The 20,130-nt window shown below is 40.6% G+C and overlaps 1 protein-coding gene across 1 annotated transcript in view; it reads left to right on the top strand.

Annotated features, from left to right (window-relative positions):
• The window catches only part of LOC126204130 (odorant receptor Or2-like), a 61,822-nt gene that overhangs the window by 14,699 nt on the left and 26,993 nt on the right, over window positions 1-20,130 (top strand). Inside the window, exon 2 of the mRNA XM_049938543.1 lies at window positions 8,353-8,452. Coding sequence (XP_049794500.1) covers window positions 8,353-8,452 — 100 coding nt within the window. The remainder of the gene's footprint in view (window positions 1-8,352; window positions 8,453-20,130) is intronic.

Consider the following 20,130-nt stretch of genomic DNA (forward strand, 5'->3'; position numbering starts at 1 on the left):
GAAATTTCATTATCCTCCTACTCAGCCCGTTTACCATATTCCTCTTCGTTCTATCTAAAGAGCTCCTGCCCCAAACTCCCCACCTGAAAACGTGTTGATACATTATCATATCGAACGTATCAATACTCTGCTACATAATGTGGAATCGAGCACTAGATGTCACAACAGGTGGATTAGGTGGATTCAGAAGTATAAAAGGATGTGCAGAGTATTGTGTTATCAGTAGAGTAGGAGTAACAGCCGAATGGGTTAGACAGGAGGGCTCAGTGACTTCGGACATGCAGCAGTCATTGGATGTCACCAGATTAAGAAATAGATAGATATCGATGGATATCCAGCGATCACAGGTCCTGCAGACCGCACGCTGCTTCCACAAACTGCCTCGATTCCTTGCTGTTTTGTGCCCGGTTCCTCCAAATGTCTTCAATCCCCAGTGCTGCTAGGTCCTTCGTCAGGTCGTCCCTCTAGCGCTGCCTTGGACGTCCAATGGGGCGTGTGGTGTTTGGTTTCCCCTCTAGTGGCATATTTGCCTGTCTTCCATCTAGCATACCGGTTACAAAGCCCACCCGTTGTATTATTTTGCTCTTTATTTCATTACAAATATTTCAGTACTTGTAAAGCTGCCCAAATCGACTGTTGGCGATGTGACTGTGAAGTGGGAATGCAAAGGAACAACCACAGCTAAAACAAGAGCAGGCAGACTTCATGCAATATTTTAAAACCACACTCTGCAATGTTCGATGATCACTGTTCATCAGACAGGGACAATCTAGCGTTACTGAATGTGGTTCTCAAAAGTCACAATAAATCAGTAGATTGAATCACTCGTGAGTTACAAAGTGCTACCAGCTAGCATAGTTACTGCACACACGAGTTAAAAAGAATGTGGTGCAATGGTCCTCAGAATAAACACATTCCTGTAGCGAATGCTAAGCATCACTGTAGGTGATCTAAAGAGCGAGGTCACAGGATGGTGAAGGACTGAAAAGGAGTGATTTTGAGTTGTGAGTCACACTGCTCCCTTTGGGAATCCAATCGCAGGACTTCGATTTGTCAGAATACTGGATAACATTATCTGCAATGATGTGTAGTGCCAAAAGTGAAATGTGGAAGACATAATGTCAAGGATGGGGTGTTTTTCAAAATTAGCGGGTTGTCCTCTTCTTGCGCACAAGAAAACGCTGAATGTAGCACGATATGAACAGGTTTTACAGCATGGTCTACTTTGTACAGTAGACGAGCAGTTCAGAGACGATGACTGTTTCTCTGAGAATACTAATGCACCCTGTCGTACAGCAGCAGCATTCAGACATTAGTCTGAGGATAATAACGATCGCCAAATGAAATGGCATGCCCAAAGGCCGGACCTGAAGTAATGTATTACTTTGGAATGAATTAGAGAGTCGCCTTAACTCCAGTGACCAACGTCCAAAGTCACTATCTCCTACGGTTTCGTCTCTTCTGGAAGAATCGGCTGTCATTCTTCCACAGACACCTCACTCAAAATGTCGTTAGCAATGACCAAGCCATCATAGAGGAAAGGGTGGACACATTCATATTAATGTCCGTTAATAGGTGTGTGGAGACTTTCAGTCAGTTGGTGTATGAGTCAGGCAATCCACATTCTATCCAATATGGATCATTACAGTGGACGAAATTTAGCTCTTTACACGACGCTAACAGCCTACAACACCTAGATATCCATTGAAGTAAAAGAAATTGCTGTCCTATTTATTTGCTGTGTACTGTGGATGAGGCAGTGACATTTCACATTAAAAACGCTACAGTTAAACTCTTCAGTATACGATTACCCTATACAATATTCTTCTTATAGCACCAAATTGCAAATGTACGTACAGAAGCATAGCATTATGCATTTGACAATATTTGTTTCTTGAGATATTAGTGTCTGTATTGCTTTTCAATTGTTTCATCTTATTAACAAGCATTAAACACGTTAAAGACCTTAATCTTTGAGGAGCTTTACCAAGTGATATTCCTGCTGGGAACTGCTCATGTTATAAAAGTAGCCACAGTAATAAATTAGTTTAAGCACAGATGTATGTGCTAGTTATGCTTCTTTCATCCTTCTTTCAGATCTACCTTAGCGAAAATTTCTCACACTATCGACCCACCTTCGGGTGCATCACGTAATATAGTGATTTCTCTGGTTCATTCAACATGGGTAACTACAACCATCTTTGCGTCTGAACTTACCTAACTATAGGAATGAAAATCCACCATCCTACTTTAATTTTGTTAAACCATAAGTTTTCGACTAATTTGGTCACATTTTACATCTCACCCAAGTCGTACATTTTTATCCATCCCAAACTGTTGTGTACGTTGTAGTCTCTTTATGTCCCAATACGTTTTCCTCCACTATTGATTTCTCTGATGCTAGAGTACTTCATGTGCCCAATAACCACTCTTTTTGACTAGTAATGCGGTTATCCAAATACATCGTCTCCTCATTCCTATTATAAATATGGTCTTAAGACACTTTGCACTACATTCAGTGACTTGCTTATTTTGCACAAGAAAGTATTAAATCATCTGCGAACCATGGATTGAAGACAAGACGACATGAAAACGGCAACAAGGAGTCTTTCAATCATATTACAGGGAACATGTCCACTTGGAGCATCCGCCTTTGCTTAGCTCTCTTCACTTCAGTGTACATTCATTGTGACCCAAATGTCTACATTCTTAATTTTTGTTTAATTAAGTGATGTTTTCCTTCTACAGTTTTACTAGTTGCGTACAATGAAAAATTATTGACATGTAGCACCAAATTATTAAACGGTTCCAGAGACAACGCGCTTACAAGGCAATGATCAGTTGTGCGATGTAGAAACCATTGTTAATTTGTTGCTCACTGTTGGTTAACTTTGAAGAAAGTCTTTACGCAAACGTTAGCTGCCAATGTGAACCGGAAGTCAGTGTAGAAAATTAAATGTGCCATTTTTCGTGTGGTTTTTGCACTTGAAACTGCCTAGTGTGTAGCCCAGAATTCTCTAACTACATTTCTCGCCGCTCTCTTGTCACAGCTGTGCGAGTGCTGATTCGCCAAGTGAAGAGAATCGAAAGTTAACAAAATATTCGTAGTGATTTACAAGCTATATTTTATCTATAACTCTCTTTCCCAATTGGTATGAAGTATTTATATACTAGTATATATAAACCGAAGTCATCTTTTCTCTCGTCCATCTATATCTGCAGGTTAATCCCAGGAAATGCTGTAGGGATTTTGATCCGTTTTTGACTAACAGATAAACTGATATTCGAGGAAGGTTTTTATATACAATTTATAAACACTTGGTGCAGATTGTCTGAATTATGATGAATGAATGTTAAGATGTAAGAGTGACGCTTTAGCCACTTAGCGAAAAGCCGCCGTAACTCGGGAGAGAGCAGCAGTGTTTGAGACAGTACGAAGCCAGACAGATCTCGCATGTGAAGTGCTGGCCTCTCGCTTAACTGTAAGGCTGGGACTTGAAGTTTGTGGCATCAGTTCCCTACTGGGTCAATATTTATCACCCTGCTTTTTAATGTAGTATTCACATGTCAATGTGAAGATTCGCAGAAAATGGAACATGGCTCGGATTCCATGTTACCCTGTAGCCCACTTTTTTCCCTTGGTTAATTTGTTAGGAGGATGCTAGATGCTTAAGTGACATCCACGTGATTGCAAACGTTCCAATTCTGTATTCATAACACAGTATGGTACACAGGTTTGCTTCGTTTATATAATGAAAGGTTTACAACATCGCAGCATATGACTCAGCTTTTAGCTTTCCGCTTTCCTTTAATCCAATGTAGATATAGACATGATTCTCTGTGTGGGACTGGAAAGAAGTGTGCTGAAAACGTGTCCAAAACAAAGAATTGTGGCAAAGGTCTCAACAATGTATCACAGTGTGTACTAAACTTCACAAGATGCGTGCTGTAACACGATCTAAACATGTTCATCATGTGCGAATTTTTTATGTTTTGTTTTACTTGTGTCACCACTGGTACATATTGAATCACACACACACACACACACACACACACACACACACACACACACTCGTGCATCTACTATTCTCTACAATATTTACAAAGGTTGTAAATCTATTATACAGCGCGCAGAATACCATGTCTTGTAGATGTCCAGACGGTAGGGAATGCGTAGGCAGAACAGTTGTGATGGAAGCGGCAGGCAGGCGCTGAGGGAGAAATGTCGAGCTCTGGAGAAGTGCCGATCTAAACTCAAGCCTACACTCAAATTTTTTGTAAGAATTAAGCGGGACCCTTTCACGCCCACACTTGCATGGTGACCATTCACAAAGATCTGTCACCTCTGCTTTCGTTTCGCCGAAAATGCAGTTATATATTTTCGTCTGGTTTGTTAGCCATTTGTAACATTGAGAGAAATGTCATGAGTGGCGAATTTTGGGTAAAACCTACTCATTTTTCTTGTTGCCAAGTAAAAATTTGTTTCTTTTGCCAAAAGTCAGCGGAGTTTACCGAGCAGACGCAACTGCGAGTGAATTCTGAAACAATGGTTTATTAAGTTGATAAAGTGAGAAAGTGAGGGAAAATATGGTCAGCGTCTTATGAAAAAGCACCTTCTTGGTACAAGATAAACGTTTTTCCAAAACCCTTGGCACTTCGCCAGCTATCGATGGCCCTTAAAAATGAATTTCTTTCATCGAAAAAGTCTGTTATTAGTGGAATACCACGGTGGATAATGAAGATTTACATAATAACCATACGTCAAAACACTGTCTTCTATGCGTACTACCGTTTGCCAAAATCTCATTTCGATACCTCAAACCGCTTATTAAATATAAGCAACGTTGTGCATATTTCACTCTGGCTGTATCGCTGGCGCGGAGCGATCCCAATGACTGTGCAACGCCTGATAAATTTTCTCGAGATTGGTGACAGATAGAGACCTCCACCCAAGTCTGAAGAAAAATTCAATATGTTTGCTACATTTCATACATAGTAATATATTACGTAATAGGCACCAAACGCAAAGTCTTAGCGACCCCTATTTTTCATTGCAAACATTTTCGAATTTCGCGCAGTGTCTTACTTCCACGTAAATATCACAATAACTATAACTTTTAACGAAATGATGGGCATATCATAATGAACCTGATATATAAAGCTGCAAGTAAAGCAAAACCGAAATTTTTTCGCGAACACTTTCTGTAAAATCGTTTGAGAAAGGCTGCAGTGTAAGTTGTATGGAAGTGACAATATTCACTTACTTACCGTTGTTGCCTGAATTTTGTTCGTGACCAGCAAACAAAATACGCTACACCAGTGAAACCGCTTGGCTGAAGAAAGTCATCGCTACCTCAGTGAAGCCAGGCCGGGTTGCTACATAAATACGAAATTTGCATCATATTTATATTAATTTAGCTTCTTCTACCTATTGAAAAAATGTGAAATGTTGATGCAATGCTCCAAATTTGCATGTAGTGTGCCCCATGAACATAAATGCGACAGCTGAAAATCCTGGGAATAGCATAGAGGACCGACGTTTTCACGGAAACATGGACCATAGCTAGGAATTAGACTTGCCTGGTATCAATATAAACTGAAGAGTGCTCTGCACATTTAACACGATTTTGGAAGCTAGGAGAGGAACATAACAGTATACTAGTAACTGACATTTCAGAATGTTGTTACTGTGGCAGACTTAAAACTGCAGTGATCTGACCATAATAAGTTTCTCTGTTAATGCTTTCTAAAATGAGGGTCACTGTCGGAAAAATTTTTCACTGTGCACACTGGAGTTGGACTACACCCGTCGTACCAGAGAGAATCGAAGAATTTGTACATGCTGTCAACGTGAGTTCGAAAATGACAGGGTAGCAATGATAGTTATAGTTATTGTTATGTCATGTTCTGTAGATCATTTTTCCGGTTATTTCATCGATATGATGTGATCTATACAGACATGAATAGTGCTAATATTAATATTACTGGAAATTTTAGTTCTACACATGCAACTACATTTTGTTACCATTTCTGAAACAGAAACTAGTCCCTGGAGTAGAAGGAGTTGTCCAAAACAAATGATTTTAAGCTACATTTAAAACTTGATATGCTACCTGCCAGATACTTTATGTTGTTGGGCAAATGATCAAAGACTTTTGTTGCTGAATAATGTACTCTTTTTGAGTAACTGACAGCTTCAATAACGGACAGGAAAGTGTTGTACGTATGAACATCACTGTTCTTCGCGAATTAAGATGGATTATTTGTAACGAATTTCGTTAGCAAATATATGTACTCTGATGGTGCAGTTAAAACACCTAACTCCTTGAAAAGGTGCCTACATGACGTCGTTGGCTGACCACCATTAATTATTCTCACTGCTCTCTTTTGTGCAGTCAGTACTTTATGTCTAAGTGCTGAGTTACGCCAGAAAACTATTCCATAAGTCATTATTGAGTGGAAATATGCAAAGTACGTCAGGAGGCTGATCTGTTTATTACCAAGACTATCGATTATACGAAGAGCGAAAGAAGCTGAACTTACTTGCTTGAGAAGCTCACTAATATGCTTCTTCAAGTTCAATTTGTCATCAATGTGAACACTATAAGCTCCCGTCTCCTTGGAGATTATATGGGTTAATTAATGAATTTTGTTACAATGCTGTTGTTGTAGTTGACCGTGTATATTGAGACTTCGTTCATTGTTAAATGCAATGGTGTGGTACTAACTGATGGAGACGCATTATGAACTGGTATAATATAATTTATTTCCTTTATCACACTGCACAAACATAAACACACTATTATTAAACTGTGTGCCACTACTATTAAACATAGAGGTAAATCCTTCGCTACTCAACCGCGTTTGGCTCACGCAGCTTACACCTTCCACCGCCTCTCAACAACTGCTTCTACTTGCGACTCTCTGCGCCACTGGGCATTGTCGGCCTCCAAATAATAACCACTTACAGATACTACACACCAGTACCCTCACAACACCCAAAAATTTGGAGAAATCTACCCTGTTAACTGAGCCCAGTTCATATGCTACATCAATTGTCGGTGTGACTCTATTCAGTGTACAGAACTGGAGATAATGCGTTTTTCAAAATTAACAGAGAGTTCATTTTCTGAGAACCACTTAATAATTCTTTGAAAGACATCCTTAACAATATCTTCAGATGCTTTTTCTGGAATAGGATTTATTATAACACTCGTGTCATCTGCAAAAAGCACTAGTTCTGCTTGCTGAACGTTAAGTGGGACGTCATTCACACGAATAAGGAACAGCAGAGGACCTAAAATTGAACCTTGTGGGACTCCCTTTGTGATAACTCCCCATTCACTAGAATTTACCACCCTCCCAACATTATTTGTGCTATTTAGCACAACGTTTTGCTTTCTGAACTATCTACTCTGACCATTGGCTTTATTATAAATGTGTGGGTGCAGGCATTGGTCTCCGCAATCACGTTTGTATGTTTTTCACATATGAATGAAAGCGTTGTTGTACTTTTCAAGTCGTTTTCAACATTAGGCTGGCCTGCAATGCATTGCTACGTACACTTCACTAAAATCAGTGATCTTATTCTTTGCATCTGAAACAACCACCTCAGTTCATCTAATGCACAATCGCTTTATCTTTGTCTAACACGGTAATGGTACTTTCCGACATCAGTCGCGAAGGCAACTGTTAATCAAATGTGGCAATACCACTACTAATTCTTCAGCGATGTAACTATACTTTCTTGGCCGCCACTGAGTACTTCAGTCGTTTCTAACCATGTGTCTACACTACTTAAATGTTTATCTACAGTTATAGCAATCATTTCGCACATATCATAACTTCACGCATTTTCTGTTGATGGTCAAGTAGTCATCTATTGTACATCATAACAGCAAACGACGAAACATCACTTGCATAGTTTCAACAGTTTTTAAAATTAAAAGTATGGTTACAACGGTGTGAAACCAAACATACGCCAAAAATTAAAAGAAAGTACTAAAAATGAATATTGTTTAGTTTGCGTTTTTAAGAAACCCTTGAATCGAGACAACTCTTCAAGCGACATTGCACAGAAAATAAGACAGCAGCATTTCTCTGATCACTCGTAACGGCGACGATATTCAGGAGTTTCGCTAAAGTTTGTAGATAACATTCCCTGTATGGACAGCTGAGATTTGGCTTGTGTAATTCAAGTGGTGTTAACGATTGGTGACAAAAAAAATTGTGGCGTTGATGATTTCGGATAGCTTAAGAGAGTCCTTGGGTTTAAAAGTTTATGTGTTTCATATGAAGGACGATGAGAACTTTTCAGTTCGATAATTAATTGAATTCATTTTCATGTTACAGGTTCGTCAGGCATCTAAATGGCACCCTGAACCCAATAGCAATGACGCAGTTTGTCTTCAGCGTCCTCGTCGCCTGTTTGGCGCTGTTCCAGGCAACATACGTAAGGTCTTTCATTACGTTTCGTTATACAGGGCGCCAATTGTTGAACTAGATGAAGAAAACGTAAATTAATTACAAACTACGGAGTGCACACACTTTATATAGCATGTAAACGTTACTACAGATATTCGGATTTAGATTATGGCATGTTCGACATGCCTGCCATGTGCCTGCGTCACATCATAGCCAATCGATGATGTGGGCAGACGACAGCGGAATTCTACATGACCCGCTGAAGTTTAGGAACATCGATGCTGTCGACGAACCCGTGAATGGCTGTTTTCAGCTCAGAAATTGTTTTCGGGTTATTGCTGTACACCTTGTCTTTAAATATAGCCCCACAGAAAGGAGTCTCATGTATTCAGATCTGGAGAGTATGGCGGCCAATCGAGATTCATGCCTGTGGCTTGTGGGTACCCCATAGCCAGAATGCGGTCCCCAGATTGCTTATCCATGACATCAAACACTCTTGCTTCAATGGAGTCGAGCTCCGTTTTGTATGAGCCTCATCTTGTCGAAATCAGGGTTACCTTGAATAACGGGGATGAAATCTTCTTCTAAAACCTTCACGTACCGTTTGACAGCTACCGTGCCATCAAGGAATATCGCACCGATTATTCCGTGACTGAATATTGCACACCACACAGTCACCTGTTGAGGGTGAAGAGACTTCTCGGTCGCGGTATGCGGATTCTCAGTCCCCCAAATGCCCCAGTTTTGCTTACTGCTTATGGCTTATTGACAAATCCATTCAAATGAAAATGGGTTTCGTCACCAAACCATACTAATTCCCATCATTCCACGCGGCCAGCCGTACAGTTTGAACGTCCTAACGCAAACTGTTTAGAAGTTATGACGATTTTATTTCATATAGTTCAATAATTGTCGCCCTCTATCTATGGCTACACTCATGAGCAGCTGTTGTCGAGGAAGTAGCGACCCGTTTCTCCTTGATGACGGCTGCTACCCGTTATGAAACTTTGCTCCACGGGACATCGTAAGCGTTGGACAGTCACCCTCACCCAGGACAACCCAATTTCTGCCCACTACTCAAGCAGACAGACTACAGGGGTACTAAAAAATACTGTTCATTGGTTGTTTCGACACATAGGTCATTCTCTGTAGTGCATGTTACATCTTAAGCGATGACATTATCAGAATGAAGCAGGAGCGTTAGTGGAAGACCTGGCGTTGTGGAGGCTCGTACTACATACTGACACTGTCATTGCCTGTGAAAGAGGACGATGCCTCATAAATTCTACAACTTCCAGTATTTTTCTGATTTTATTGAAATCTAACAAACATTATTTAAAAGCAATACTAATAATGTGTACTCATTTCCCAGGCAGATAAGCCAAAAGTTCCGAAAATAAATTTTCTGCGATTTAAAAGATATAACACAACGAGAGAAGAGGTGCAAAACGGTATAATTCATAAGCAGATCTTCTGATTTGGACAACTTGTATTACAAGTTGTATAACTAAAAATTTAACAATAGCAAGAGATACAGAAAGTTGGTGTTTGACTATCTATTCTAATTTTGAAGATATTAGCAGACTAATTTGAATTCTTTATACACATTCATTATCTAAAATATTAGTCCACTATTGGACTTACGCTGAACAATTTTAGATACTCATTCCGATGTGCAAGTATCACAATAAATTAGTTTTTTCTTCAGGCTCACCATCACATAACGGGTATAGACCAATAAACTGCATTTGAGGACCTTAATTATTTCTTGTTCCTTGTCAAATTAGCAGATCTTACAGACCAGTTTGAAGACGTATTGCCACGTCTGGTATTGCCACGTTTGATTTTGTCAGTTTTAACTTTGTTAGGCTTACTTTTGTCTTTCTCAGATCCTTTGTCAAAGAAAAGTCACCTGTAAACACTACTGGCGATTTCAACAGCAGGAGATGTTGCTCTGCTTCTTAATCTTATTCATACAGTTGGGGTAACGGAGATATCTTGTAGATCTACTGACACTCTCCTACAATCTTTTTTTGTGCGAGTTGAAGGCTTCAGGAATGCACAGTTTAAAGTTAGTCTTGATATGCTACCTAGTTCCTCACTTGCCTTGTCACTCGCATCTGACTGTGGATGGGATTTAGTCACCAAGAAGTCTGACTCTCGAAAAACATACGGACCCAATGGACAGATACCAGATTGTGAAAAGCCACTTATAGAATTTTGTTCATCCCTGTTCTACCATATGACTCTTCTAACTGCTGATCAATCCTTGTCTTACTAATATTGCTGTCAGGATCTGTGCGAAGCATTTGTCACGGGGTTGGTTGTAGTAAGCAACGTCTAGTGGCTATAGTCCGTGAGTGGTGTACGGAGGCAGGAAAAGCATGTCTATACCATTATCTCTAGCTAAAGTTATAGCAGCAACACATATGGGACGTACAGATGTTAGAAGAACTATTAGATGAAATCAATTGTTTACACGTGTATAGTGAATATTATTTTAAAATGTACCGTTGCGGTTTATGAGAAAAGAGGTTGTAGAGTTTATAAGACGACCCCATATTTTTTAAACTTACTTTTTATTTCATAGAAGCAAGGGCGATTTAAAATGTTCCTGTGCTATTTATCATTGCCTTTTTTCTTGTTTTTCTTTTCGAGTTCCTCTCCTGTGGCGACCCCTTCATCTCAGAGTATCACTTGCAACCTACGACCTCAATTATTTCTCTGATGTATTCTAATCTCGGTCTTCCTCTACAGTTTTTGCACTCTACAGCTCCTTCCAGTACTATGGAAGTCGTTCCCTGATGTCTTAACAGATATTCTATCATCCTGCACCTTTTCCTTAACAGTGTTTTCCACATGCTCCTTTCCTCTCCGATTCTGCGCAGAACCTCCTGAGTCCCTACCTTATCAGTCCACCAAATTTTCAACATTCGTCTGTAGCACCACATCTCAAATGCTTCTTAGATTCTCTTCTGTTCCGGTTTTCCCACAGTCCATATTTCACTACCACACAACGCTGTGCTCCGTATGTACAGTCTCAGGAATTTCTTCCTCAAATTAAGGCTAGATACTAGTAGACTTCTCTTGGAGTGCCCTTTTTGCCAGTGCTAGTCTGCATTTCATTCCCTCCTTGCTCCGTCCGTCATTCGTTATTTTGATGGCTAGGTAACAGAATTGCTTAACTTCATCTACTTCGTGACCATCAGTCGTAATGTTAAGTGTCTCGCCTTTCTCATTTCCGCTGCTTCTCATTACTTTTGTCTTTCTTCGATTTACTCTCAATCTATATTCTGTATACATTTGACTGCTCATGCCATTCAGCGTATCATGTAATTCTTCTTCACTTTCACTCAGCATAGCAATGTCAACAGCGAATCGTATCATTGATATCCCTTCAACTTGAATTTTAATTCCACTCCTGAACCTTTGTTTTATTTCCATCATTCCTTCTTCGATATTCAGCTTGAACGGTAGGGACGAAAGACTACATACCTTTTTAATCGGAGCACTTCGCTCTTGGTCGTCCACTTTTATTAGCCCCTCTTCACTCTTGTATATGTTATTACCCGTCTCTCCCTATAGCTTACTTCTATTTTTCTCAGACTTTCAAACATCTTGCAAGATTTTACATTGTCGATCACTTTTTCCAGGTCGACAGATCCTATGAACGTGTCTTGATTTTTCTTCAGTCTTTCTTCCATTATCGGTCTCAACTTCAGAATTGCCTCTCTGGTGACTTTACTAGGCCAAACTATTCATCACCCAACATATCCTCAGTTTTATTTTCCATTCCTCTTTATATTATTCTTGTCAGTAACTTTGATGCATGGGCTATTAAGCTGGTTGTGCGATCATTTGTGCATATCTCAGCTCATGCAGTCTTCGGAACCGTGTGGATGATATGCTGTATTTCCAAAAGTCAGATGGTTTGTCGTCAAGCTCATACTTTCTACACATCAACCTGAATAGTCATTTTCTTGTAACTTCCGTCAAAGATTTTAGAAATTCTGATGGAATGTTATGTATCCCTTCTGCCTTATTTGATCTTAAGTTTTCGAAGGCCCTCTTAAATTCTGATTCTAATACTGGATCCCCTATCTCTTCTAAATCGACTCCTATTTCTCCTTCCATCAAAACAGACATATCTTTACCCTCATAGACACCAGCACCGCCTAATTGCTCTCTCCTCTGCATTTAACAGTATAATTCCCGTTGTACTCTTAATGTTACCACCCTTGCTCTTAACTTCAGCGAAGGTTATTTTGGTTTTCCTATATTCTGAGTCATTCCTTACAACAATCATTTCTTTTTCGATTTATTCACATCATTGAATATAAATTATTTCTCTAAGCATCGGTAAGTGTACACTAAGACAGCTTCACAAACAACGACTCCCCGCCAAATTCTCAACGGTCTTGCGGACTTGTACGCCACGCGACTACGCACAACACATTTTGGTCAGTATGCAGCATCACTGTGCAGGTAGTATACGAGATGTGTACGTGGCAAAATTTAAAAGGCGACTGAATTGATAAATCTTTAAGATCGATATTGCCTATTGAGAATGATGTATGTATAGATACCTATATAGCCAGTAAATAATATTGTGCGCATCACTGATAACTTCCATAGTTACTTCTAGTGTGTTCGTTGAGGCTATTTGACAAGACAGGAAACATGATTACAGAGATAGGCTCCCTCAATGCTATATTTCTATATTCTCCACATCCTCTCCCAACAAAACTTCAGTCACCTCCTCTTATTCGACGGTTAAATCGGGCCATATATATACCCACCCCACCAAATCTTGCAGTGCCTGCCTTTCGTTGCTTTGTCAGGACTCCTGTTCTCCCTACTCACCTCCATCCACAACCAGAGACTTTGTTGTGACCTCTCCCTCATCAAACTTCCACACCCGTCAACAAAACATTCTCTCATATAAAACCCAGACTTGATGGTTGCCAAAAATCTACATTTCCCGTAATACTTTACCTCTGTAGTCTACGTAACTTAATCAATTCTTATTCTCCTCTGTGTAAATACCTTCTACAGTCAAAAAATGTTTTAACGAACAAAACATTTTCCACGTTTCATTTCTGTGAAAACATTCGCTTTTTAATAGTTTACAAGTTTTTCCTATGTTTGAATTTTTTCTAATTGTTTGGCAGAAGAGGGATTGTATCGTAACCTTTAAGAGCCGAACATACTCGTATATTGTAACATAGAAAAAAATAGTCGAAGCTGTGTAAAAAGCAGACACATCTCGCTCAGTAGAGTCTCGCATGTGCTTAGTATGACAGATGTCAGGTGGCATGGACGCTCAAATAGGCACTTGTAAGTATGTGTAGTTGTCTTTAAACTCGTCTAACATACGACAGGGTGAAGGCTTTCACGATCGGGTGATATTCCTTCTGGTAAAGTTTTCGGCGCATAAAGGTCGTGGTGGAAGAAACTCTTATATTCCTAGCGTTTCTCCCAGAATAGGAACAATCGAGAGAAGTGTGAACACACGGCAAAGGAATACAAAAGTCTCTCCTGACTACGGAAAATAGAAAAATCGGCTGTAGCAGACAATGCTCTTCAGTCAGGAAGTCATGAAGTGAAGTTTTCTGAAACTAAAATTTTATCTACTGCGACGAACTATTATCTACCGCTGTGTAGAGAAGCCATTGAAATACATAAACATAGGGATAATTTTAATAGGAAAGAAGAGACCATGAAACTTAGCGACATAAGGACAGTACCTCTGCAGAATCGCTAAACAGTTTTGTATTGTTAACAGAACGACAATCGGCAATTAAGATTTATCTTTGACAAGTATCGTCACTGCTTATCACGTATAACTCCGGCCGCGTCCTCTATCTGCAGTATACATTTCGCTCTCAGACTTCAGACGTGTCAGTCGGCAACAGTCAACGAAGGATCAACGCCTCTGAAGATGTACAGCGCTATTTTGGACGAAACGTTAGAGTCAGAAGAGTTTCGTAGGCCACGGCCTTATAGCACGAAAGGTTTACCAGCATAAATTCATCTGGTCGTGAAAGCCTTTATTCTGTCATCAGAGGACTCTACGGGGAGCTTTTCTCAAAATCATTCAGGTGTTGGAATCTTTCCGTAAGCAGAGAGCATATTTAATTTGTACTTTAACTCTCTTGTTGCGTTGTAGAGAATCGTCTTCCATACCTAATTCAGAAGAGGATTTTCAGGACAGTCCGGGCTGATCGGCTTTATAATTATACGGAAGCAGCACTACTTCGAGGAAGGATACATTATACAAGATTAGAGATGGATTGTCTTGACCGTGAGTTACTGCAACTGCATTTATTTTTAACGTAATGTACAGACAGATCTATGGAACAAAACAGATTATCTTGTGTTTAGATCTATGAAATCTGTGACAGAAATGACAAATTTTAGATATAAGAAGAAGTTCGAAACATTGCAAACTTACATAGAAAATACAGACAATACAGTGATTTCTGATACTGTTATTAACAAGTCAGGGACAGTGTTATCTCAAAACGGTCCTTGCAAAACGAGAAAACTACGCCATAAAACCGACGAAAGTACCAGTTGAAGATATTACAACGAATGTAGAAGCATCTATACGTATTCTCCTCAAAGAAACGGCTAATGCAATCCGGACTGAAAACTTCATGTTGTTGTGCCTCAGTAAGCCTTTGGAAAGGCTCTTAGAGATTTAAATGCGGGGTAAGAGATAGTGATTCTTTCTGCTGATCAGGGGAATGCTGCTGGTCTTATGAACAAAGAGGATTATCGAAGCAAAATTTTTAATATTTTAACGTCAGGATAGTGCGAAAAACGTATGAAAAATCTTACCGCCAGCGTACTGAGGAAAACAAATAATCTGATAAAGTCATCTACTTCCACTCAAAAAGAAGAAAAAAGAGCTTTATTGAAGACAGAAGCTTTGTGTCCTAAGTTTAATGGTCTACCCAAAATTCATGAAATTAATCTCTAAGACCCGTGGTTAGGGCTGTCAATTCTCCCACGTATGAAATATCAAAGTACCTGGCACCTCATTTACAACCATGTATTGGGAACAGTGACTCATATATCCTGATGGTGACTCATATATCCTGATGGAGACTATATTCTTGTCGTGTACAGAAGAATGAATACTATCCATCTTTCGCAACTGAAATTATGTATTTTTTACCTGCATGTTCCACAAAATCCCAAAACCGCTATTTTTTATCTCTTCGTGAAGTTTAGAGCGTACAGATACTTTTCAACGCTGCAATAATTCAAGTGAAGAAGCTTCTATGTGTGTGCGTGTGTGTGTGTGTGTGTGTGTGTGTGTGTGTGTGTGTGTGTGTGTAGTGTTTGTGCTTACAAAATATTTTGCTAAATATCGATGTGGGAAATTACTGTGATTCAATTGGATACTTCTGAATGTGGCTGCTTTTGTAAAAAACTACTGCCCTCTTCTTGTATTTAAAAGTTTTCCTGACAGCACCACCTCGCATTGTAATTGGCTCAATAATATTTCCTGCCGTTGCTGTCTCTCATTTTTTAAGTTTGCCGCTGTGCATCACCTTTAATTTTTACTTCCCCACTATCCGGCATGTTTAATTTTTAAATTTCTCACCATCTGCTGCATTTAATTTTTAAATTTGCCACCATTAGCAAATTTTCATTTTTATGGGGGCTTCCTGAAAAGATATGCCTCAGAATTTTTTTGTGAAATCTCTTAAAGCTTTTTAAACAGGAAGAACGTTATTAACATTCTACATCTTTGTTTTTCATGCCTACATATTTATTTCTCAACGTGGTCACCCTTTCTATAGAGGTGAAGTCCTCGAAGGTGTTCTTTATGTTTTGCAAACAGATGAAAATTGGATGGGGCCACCTCGGGACTATATGGTGGACGATCAGTGACATTGAGCCCAAGGTGTCGGATTCTTACTGATGTTTTGAAGCACTCGTGTGTGGTCTGGCATTGTCATACTGAAGTAGAGGGTTCTCCATATGTGGACAAACTCTTCGAATTCTAAACTCGATTACAGCACGCTGTTTCTTGAGCGCCGACGTAGTTACATTACACACTGGCACCTTCGCGACAGATGACTGCAGTTATATAGACATGAAGCATGACGGTGTAGAATGTTAATAATATTTGTTTCATGTAAAATCTTTCAGAATTTTCAGGTTAAAATTCGTAGGTGTTGCTTTATAGCACACCATCCTAAATTTCCCACTATATGTCATCATTAATTTCACTCTATCCCCCTAGACCACAAATTTTATATTTCCAACCATCCTCAAGGTCTGGTTTTTCAATTTCCTGACAGAACGGTGTTGACGGTGCCACGTGACCGGAGCATCGACTAATGGCAGAGAACTGAACTGTGTATTTGTATGGCCGTAGCTATACTACTAAAGTAATATAATTTTTTTAAAGTTACTGTGACAGTTTTTCAAATTGGACCAGAAAAATAAGGCACAATGTTGGCTTACCTCATCACCTAATAACCATGGCATAAGAAAGCTGGCTGTTCACTTACATGCAAACATCCAGATGTCAAACAGTTTTACAGTTGTATATCGACAATGTATCAACCAAAACTCCAATAGAGATTGTGCTATGTGCTGTCGTCCAGGAGAACATGCGAAAACGTTAAGCAATAAGTGACACCTGACCTACAGAGCACACGTAAAGCATAATTGTGGGTATCTGGCGTGTAGGGCTACTGTGGGAATGTCGGCAGAGCATTGTTTTGTCATATCTAGAGTCCCGGGTTCGAGCTCTAGTCATGTCAGATTTTGTACTGTAGTAGGTGTGAAACTTTTACGTAAGACAACATGTTCTTAACATGCAATAGGACTCTTCAGAGTTTATAGCAATGTTCAATTGGCAGTCCGCTTTCTCTTTGTTTATTTGAATGTAGCAAACCTATAGAGTACATTTTTAGTTTCACAGAATAACTATAAAAAAATTGGAACTTAAGAATAAACGAACAATTGGAGGACAAAATGCAGGATTAGTAATAGTCATAATAACAACTATAATTATTATATTAAGCATAATAAAAATAATGGTACTAATAATAAACTAAATAATAAGAGTATTAATAAGTACATAACGTTCAGGAGTCAATAGAAACGCCACCGCATGTGCACAGTGTCGTTCATTCAGACACAAAGGTTTCACAGTGTGCAAAGGGTAGATTGCAAACTGCAAGCTAGTGTCAGATACAGATATATGTCAAAGCGTCAAAGCGTCTGGGTTTATCAACGAGTTTAGCCATTACACAGCAATAACGATGAGAATTATAGTAACGTGGAAAACACAACTGATTGTATATAAGGGCTGCAGGTTACGAAGATCTTTCCTTGTAGCAGATTAATCTCTTGCGAAGAATCTGGAGAAGCATCGGAGTCTTACGCTTGTACAATCAGAAGACATGAAATCGGGCGATTGACAGATAGAACTTGCGTTTTCTGGAATTGCATTTAACTGTGATTTCGTCTTCTGATACGTTCTTTTGCACGTACAGGTTACAGATAAAACTGGCTTCTTTGTGGAGCTCGTAAGATTCTACCGTTAGCAGAAGTTCCTTTCCACTGATTTATTCCACAATCGCTTCTTGTAGAAATGTTCTTTGGTTATTTTACCGTGGTAGTGAGAACGCATGATTAAATTCAATGCTGTGAATATTGACAGGTATATATAATAATTCAAAGAACGAGGCTCTTGAAGGACTACGAACAGCTTCGGAGCAAGTTTGCCTATTTGTGAAAGCAGTGAAAGTGTATATATGGGTTGTCGCGTGAGCGGACTATACGATGCCTACGGTATCTGTAGAACCTCAAACTAGGAGAGTGTGGCCCAATGTCATCTCCTTGTTGAATCCACTTTTGCATCTCTGTAGGCTGCCATAAGCGCACGGGTTTTGGCTACCTCACTGTATGTCACATGAAGAATTGGGTGTTAGCGCACATTACAAATTATTTCAGCGAGACTATTTTCACCATCATTAACTGGCGAAAGATTCCTTTCTACTGCTTTTCAAGAGTTATGAAATGTCGCTGAAGTTTACCTACCTGTATCTTATTAAACTTTCAAAACATAAAAATAGTTCCTTATTACTGTAGAATAAAATTATGACTGGATTTCTTACTACCACTTACAAAAATTTATTTTTGGTATACTGCGACAAATACACTCCTGGAAATGGAAAAAAGAACACATTGACACCGGTGTGTCAGACCCACCATACTTGCTCCGGACACTGCGAGAGGGCTGTACAAGCTATGATCACACGCACGGCACAGCGGACACACCAGGAACCGCGGTGTTGGCCGTCGAATGGCGCTAGCTGCGCAGCATTTGTGCACCGCCGCCGTCAGTGTCAGCCAGTTTGCCGTGGCATACGGAGCTCCATCGCAGTCTTTAACACTGGTAGCATGCCGCGACAGCGTGGACGTGAACCGTATGTGCAGTTGACGGACTTTGAGCGAGGGCGTATAGTGGGCATGCGGGAGGCCGGGTGGACGTACCGCCGAATTGCTCAACACGTGGGGCGTGAGGTCTCCACAGTACATCGATGTTGTCGCCAGTGGTCGGCGGAAGGTGCACGTGCCCGTCGACCTGGGACCGGACCGCAGCGACGCACGGATGCACGCCAAGACCGTAGGATCCTACGCAGTGCCGTAGGGGACCGCACCGCCACTTCCCAGCAAATTAGGGACACTGTTGCTCCTGGGGTATCGGCGAGGACCATTCGCAACCGTTTCCATGAAGCTGGGCTACGGTCCCGCACACCGTTAGGCCGTCTTCCGCTCACGCCCCAACATCGTGCAGCCCGCCTCCAGTGGTGTCGCGACAGGCGTGAATGAAGGGACGAATGGAGACGTGTCGTCTTCAGCGATGAGAGTCGCTTCTGCCTTGGTGCCAATGATGGTCGTATGCGTGTTTGGCGCCGTGCAGGTGAGCGCCACAATCAGGACTGCATACGACCGAGGCACACAGGGCCAACACCCGGCATCATGGTGTGGGGAGCGATCTCCTACACTGGCCGTACACCACTGGTGATCGTCGAGGGGACACTGCATAGTGCACGGTACATCCAAACCGTCATCGAACCCATCGTTCTACCATTCCTAGACCGGCAAGGGAACTTGCTGTTCCAACAGGACAATGCACGTCCGCATGTATCCCGTGCCACCCAACGTGCTCTAGAAGGTGTAAGTCAACTACCCTGGCCAGCAAGATCTCCGGATCTGTCCCCCATTGAGCATGTTTGGGACTGGATGAAGCGTCGTCTCACGCGGTCTGCACGTCCAGCACGAGCGCTGGTCCAACTGAGGCGCCAGGTGGAAATGGCATGGCAAGCCGTTCCACAGGACTACATCCAGCATCTCTACGATCGTCTCCATGGGAGAATAGCAGCCTGCATTGCTGCGAAAGGTGGATATACACTGTACTAGTGCCGACATTGTGCATGCTCTGTTGCCTGTGTCTATGTGCCTGTGGTTCTGTCAGTGTGATCATGTGATGTATCTGACCCCAGGAATGTGTCAATAAAGTTTCCCCTTCCTGGGACAATGAATTCACGGTGTTCTTATTTCAATTTCCAGGAGTGTACTTTGCGTTAATAGTATTCAGCTTATGTGGGACCTTCTGCATGATGACGATCTCTGCCTTACAGTTCCCGTACTAACTGTTGGCTTTTTTCT

Source organism: Schistocerca nitens, chromosome 9 (assembly GCF_023898315.1).
Source record: "Schistocerca nitens isolate TAMUIC-IGC-003100 chromosome 9, iqSchNite1.1, whole genome shotgun sequence".
In the NCBI taxonomy this organism is placed as follows: domain Eukaryota; kingdom Metazoa; phylum Arthropoda; class Insecta; order Orthoptera; family Acrididae; genus Schistocerca; species Schistocerca nitens.